Below are 6,344 nucleotides of genomic sequence, written 5' to 3'. Positions count from 1 at the left end.
TTACCTTTTGTATCAACTGACCCTCCCTCCTAGATTGTAAGCTCTAACGAGCAGAGATTTCTGATTCCTCTTGTAACAAATCGTAATGTAACTGTAATGTTTGTCTTCATTTTGTCAAGGGAACTGTTGGTGCAATATAAATCCTGTATAATAATAATAAAAAAAAATAGTTGGCATTAATTCAATGATTGCCGTGGTCTTCCTTTCCTTGTGCCAAGCAACCACCCTGCTGTATAGTAGAGATGGGCACAGACGTGTTTGGATCATAGTCCTAACCTACCCGAGCAATCCCACCAGGAAGCCCTCACTGCACACTGCCAATCATGGGCAGTGACACATTTCCCGGCTGCAGCTACACAGACACATGCTGCTCATGATTGGAGGTCTGCAGTGAGGTATTGCTCAACATACTTGCCAACAGTCCCAATTTTCCCAGGACAATACCGATTTTGGGACTCTCATCCCGATCGGAGCTCATCCCGATTAATTTCCTGAGATTTTGTCTTTGTCACGGGAAAATTAGGAATGTTTTAGGAAAAACGGCCCGCGGGCTACAAAAAGATGGCCACTGCCACCATCACTAGGATTATTACCCCTTGTGTTCAGTGGAGGGGCAGGCAATCAGCTTCTCCCCTCTCCACTGAACACACACACACGAGAAAGCCGGGAACTGTAGCTGCTGCGCTGCTGGGGGACACAGATCACTCTGTAAGGAGGGCTCAGCGGCTGCTGCCAGGAACACTGAAGTAAGGTGTGTTCTGTTGCTTGGGGACCCAGATCGCTCTGTAAGGAGGGCTCTGCTGCTGCCAGGGACAGTGAAGCAAGGTGGGCTCTGTTGCTTGGGGATGCAGATCACTCTGTAAGGAGGGCTCCGTTGATGCCAGCTGCTGTGGACACTGAAGTAAGGAGGGCTCCGCTGCTGGGGTACACGAGAGGTAAAGGAGGGCTCCGCAGCCAGGGACACCAGATTTAAAGGAGGGCTCCGCTTCTGGGGGACACCAGATGTAAAGGAAGGCTCCGCTACTGGGGGACACCAGATGTAAAGGAGGACACCACTGCCGGGGAAACCAGATGTAAAGGAGGGCTGTGCTGCTGGGGACACCAGATGTAAGGAGGGGTTCCGCTGCCAGGGACACAGATCTGTAAGAAGGGCCTCTGCTTCTGGGGGCACCTGATGTAAGGACGGACTCTGTTGGGGGCACCTGATGTAAGGACGGACTCTGCTGGGGGCACCTGATGTAAGGACGGACCCTGCTAGGGGCACCTGATGACATCTGGTTGTAGTCAACGTGGCAGGTGACACGCTCAGGGGTCCCACTGATTCTGGTGAGTTGGATGATTTAATTCTATATTATAATGTAATAATAGTAATAATGCGCTTCAATCATCCTGACACCACAACCACGGTGCCGGGATGATTGAAGCACTAACACCAGGTGTATGGAGTATCTTTTTCTGTTGATTTGTTAAACTCTGGAATACACATTTCTATTGTGGTGTAGGATCTGGGGCTGCTGTCCCTTCATCCCTCTTTCCTTCTTTCTCTCTCCCTCCCTCTTTTCCCCTTTCTTTCTCCATCTCTCATTCGTCTCAGACTCTAACCACACCCCATTTGAACCACGCCCATATAAGCCATGCCCACCATTCAACTTAAACCATGCCCATTCTTCCGTGGTTTCTTCTTTGCTATGTCACGCCTACAAACACATGCCCCACCCCTAATTATAATAAGACTCAGTCTACAGCCCAAAAAAAAGTGTCCCTACAATTTTTCTTTTCACAATGTTGGCAACTATGGCTCAGGTGGGTTGGGTCTACGATCTGAACATGTCTGAGCCCATCCCTACTGTACAGTAACCACAGGAGGTCACATAGCTGCCTCACACAGGGACACCATTCACAAAACACCTTGCATTTTTCTCAATGAATACTAGGCAACGCTGCTGTCACTGACATTTTTTTAATTCGACATATAAACGGTCAGACGGAGTTCTAAGTACTGTATTTCATTATATAACCTTAGTTTACAGTTAAAAATAAATGTGAAATGCAAAACTGCTGTGGGTGTAACAAGATGTCCGCTTTCCCGTTCTCAGTGTATCCTTACTGTGGTCGAGTGTTGGGTGTAGCAAGATGGTAGTGAGAAAACATCACTTCCGTTACACATTCGCCAAAACCTGAAGAAACACCTACACAGTGTAGGAAAGCATGAGATGAGAACACACACACACGCCCCCTAGTGGGCAGACACGCCTCATGAGTACGCTACTTCCTCCTCCTCTCCCTTCTTCCTGTTTTTGTCAGACATGTGATGTGAAACTGGTCAGCTGACTAGCATAGTGCTACTTCCTCTTGTGGGCTGTGTGCATGTGTACGCCGTGCGAGTAATGAAGTAGAAGATGGGGACTTTGTATGAGAGGAGGATGAGTTGTGTGGGCTCTCCGGGAACATGGCTTTGTCTGCTCTTCTCAGCGTCCCTTTGTTTATTGGCTGTGGAGGGGGAATCCCGGAGACCGAACATAGTGCTGATCCTCACAGATGACCAGGATGTCTCCTTGGGCGGAATGGTAACTAGCTCTTCTCATTGGGGGATATATGGCTGGGGAATGTCACTTTGTCCTATGTGTGTGTCTCCTCCTTGTGTGTTTTGGCTCTTTTATCTTTCTTCGGGTCACACGTACCATTTTTAGGGCTCGCCAATACAAATCCAATGCCTGATAAACGCTTTGGAAACGCACCACGCGTTCCGAAGCGTTTCCAGGATTGGGAACTTTTAGGTTAGGTTCATATTTGCGATACAGAAATCAATTTTGCAGATGTGTGGCGCGGCTGGAAAATCGCATGTCGTAATGTAGGGTAACAAAGTACCGTGTGTTTTGATGCAGCAAAATAAAACAAAAAAAATAGGGTCATGCGCTTTTTTTGTGTGATATGGATGCATTTGGCAACGCATGTGCACCACAGCATAACACAAGTGCGCCCAGACTTAAAGCCCAAGTCTGGGCGAAAATGAAATTTTTGCATCCTGTAACCTATCATATAGTTTTTTTTTTTTGCCCCCGTATAGTAAAGCAAGTTATACTCGCCTAAGGCTCGCAGACACTTCTCCCATCAACACAGACAGTGCTGACAGGGGAATCGGCAATTATCTTCTCCTGGGGGGGGGAAGCTGTCCTTTCCAGGAGAAGACAGTGATCATCGCCAGAGAATCCGGCAGGCTGGTTATACCCAAGTTTATCAGCTTGGTACTTTTAAGCCTGCCCAGTATCGTTTCGAATTCTAATGTCGGCCTGTTCCTGCTGAGCCAGCCAAGATTCAAACTGCGCATGGCCAGCCTAAGTCTACAATCCAGGTCCCTCACCACATCTGTTTCCTGCTGCAGGAACCACCAATCCAGATGTGCAGGTTAGCCCTCGCTATGTGGTGATCTTGCAATCCTGTCATTACTCTTCTGGTCCATATCCTGGGAGCAGTGATGTGGAAGTCCAAAGAAGAGCCCCATCATAAGTGAAGGATTGGGACCTGAAAGACACCAGCAGTGGGACATAATTTGTGCAACTGACACCAAGAGGGATTCACTATTCCTCCCCCTTTAATACCAAAGATTGGGCACTGTTCACTCCCACTGATGCCAGAAAAAGTTTTATTTCTGCTGGCGTCGGTGTCACAAATTATGTCCCACTGACATGAAGAGGGGTACGCTATTCCTCCCCCTTTAATACCAAGGATTGGGCACTGTTCACTCCCACTGATGGCAGAAGAGGTTTTATTTCTGCTGGCCGCAACCCCCCCCCCCCCCCAAGTCTAAAGGACAGTAAACTGGCCCTTTGTTTAGAAAGTTCATAGATCCCTGAGCTAGTGGGTAGTGAGGAGGGGGACAAAGTACACGTAGTACATTGCACCATCTACCGACATGCTGTGGAAAGCTAGATATGTGGTTGGGCAAGTTGCCCTTTCCCCTACCCCCACACAGCTATCTATCAGTGCAGCTAGGAAGAGGAGGCTGCATTGGTAGCTGGCACTTATCTCTTGCTCCAGACACTTTTCTGAGACTAAGTCCTTGCAAGAGGAATTCAAACTAAGGTGGGGTGTGAAATTCTTTTGGCACCCTCCTATAAAGTATATTTCATCTATGTAAATATTAACCCGTGTCCTTGGAATTCAGCTAAAAACAAGATTTGGACTCCTGACCCCCACCCCCAAAGAGGAACAGCCTGACGGGGAAGATGAGTATAAGTAGGGGGGCCAAGAGACGTTCAGTTGAGCCTGAATAAGGAAAGTAACAGTCACTTTAGATTTTCCTCTTCAGCAGGGCACTTAAAGAAGAGCGAGTTCAGCAGTTTTGTACTGTGAAAGACCATAAATGAGGAACTTGTGTGCACTCCAGCAGCCTATAGACTCGTGTAGATGGACTCTGTTTTTCTGCCTTTGACTTGTGTTTTGAAGCAGGTTTAACAGGTGTGCAAATTTTCATTTACTTAGAGGAAATCTCCCTTATCATAAAATAACAAAGACACCTTTTAGAAAGGTTTAGTAATAATCACAATCTATAAACAGATAATGATTGTTTTATTACAGGCTTCTTGTCCTCCCTGTTCTACTCATTGTGACCATTTTGCAGGAAAGAAATTCAGGCGATTCCACCATTAACATAGACAGTGCTGACAGGGGAATCCCTCCCCCTGAGCAATTGCCTGCTCCCGGAGGGGGTAGGTGGAGAAAGATGTCCAACAGGCAGGTTGTACCCAAATAGTCTGCCAACACACAATTCGAATCTCGGCCAGTTCAGCAGGTTTCAGATTCGATCAGTCTATGGCTGGCCTTAGGACAGATGAATCTATCTCCCTTTACTTCCTGGAACACATGACAATGCACATCTCTGGAGGAAGGCGCTGGTGGTGTAGCTTTCCCAAACTGCAGCTGTGAGGTAGAAATGCACGATTAATCATTAAAGCGAGAGTCCACCGTTTTATTTTTTATTTTTTATTTTTTTTTAAAAGCCAGCAGCTACAAATACTGCAGCTGCTGACTTTTAAAATAATGACACTTACCCGCCCAGCGCGCCCGCGATGTCGGCACCCGAAGCCGATCTCTCGATCGTCTCTCCGGTGCTGCCGTCACCATCTTGGGTATGGGAATCAGGAAGTGGAGCCTTTCGGCTTCATTTCCCGGTTCCCTACTGCGCATGCGCGAGTCGCGCTGCGCAATAAGGATGGTCCCCGCTGTCTCTGGGATCCGTGTGTTTCCCAGCAGACAGCGGGGGACCTGCGGAAAGGGGCGTACCTTCTGCAGAATCTACGCCGGAAGTGGGTGCAGATACCTGTACTGTACAGGTACCTGCACCTCCCCGAAAGGTGCCAATTGTGGTGCCGGAGGGGGGGAGGGTTACAATGAGGGGAAGGTCCACTTTAGGGTGGACCTCTGCTTTAAGAAACGAAATCGCAATCTTTTTCCCATCCTGATCTTCAAAACAGCATGTCACGATCTTTCCAGCAAGTGCAGAGAGTTCTCATAGCTGGGGAAAAAAAATCCAGTCAGCCTGCCAAGTTTTAGTACAACACACAAATAAGTAGAAACAAAGTATCTTTTCATTCTTTTATCAGAGGAAAGAACTCGTCATGCAGATGAGGGAAGTTTACCCATTTAAAGACCAAACCTTTTCTGACATTTGTTGCTTGCAAGTAAAAAAAAATCATTATTTTCTGCTAGAAAATTACTTGGACCACTCAAACGTGATGTGTATTATTATTATTATTATTATTATTATTATTATTATTTTTTTTTTTTTTTCATCAGAGACAATAGAGAATAAAATGGTGGTCGTTGCAATATTTTATCACACCATATTTGCGCAGCGGTTTTTCAAACGCAATTTTCTTCTAAGCAAAAAATCGTGATTCTCGTTTTAGCCAGAATTGTGCAGCTACTGTGAGGCCCTGGTAACCTCACCAGTGCCTCACTCAACTAGGAAGAGCAAAAACAGTAGTTGCAAGTAAAAGTGAAATGTTTAGTGAATGTAAGATGACTTGATGGTTCATTAGTGATCCAGTGACCACTTTCCATTTGGGGTTTTGTTCCAAGGGCTGCGGGCAGTTTTCATAGGTCTCCTCCTGCTCACATCACAGCCATTTTATGAGACATGAGATGACTGTGGGGTGACTATGCTACAGTAGGGAAGTTTTTTTTTAATTTTTGCTGTTTGTATACCATTCGTAAAAATTCCACCACTTCTGTTCTGTCTCAGAGAGATGCAGCAGGAAAAGTGAGGGGTATTTTTAGACTGTTGTTCTCAAAACAGGCTTCCCATCTGAAGTTGAGCCATGAGCTCGGGGCCATTTTTTTTT

At 46.5% G+C, this 6,344-nt stretch overlaps 1 protein-coding gene across 1 annotated transcript in view; it reads left to right on the top strand.

The window, feature by feature from the left end:
• The first annotated feature begins 2,305 nt into the window (after positions 1-2,305).
• Positions 2,306-6,344, top strand: part of GNS (glucosamine (N-acetyl)-6-sulfatase) — a 46,898-nt gene continuing 42,859 nt past the window's right edge. The window contains exon 1 of the mRNA XM_077469772.1: positions 2,306-2,567. Within this exon, the coding sequence (XP_077325898.1) occupies positions 2,400-2,567 (168 nt within the window). The 5' untranslated portion in view covers positions 2,306-2,399. The remainder of the gene's footprint in view (positions 2,568-6,344) is intronic.

Source organism: Lithobates pipiens, unplaced genomic scaffold, assembly GCF_037356315.1.
Source record: "Lithobates pipiens isolate NorthernLeopardFrog02 unplaced genomic scaffold, aLitPip1_a1.2 Scaffold_8, whole genome shotgun sequence".
Taxonomy (NCBI): Eukaryota; Metazoa; Chordata; class Amphibia; order Anura; family Ranidae; genus Lithobates; species Lithobates pipiens.
This window is presented reverse-complemented; position numbering and strand designations above follow the sequence as displayed.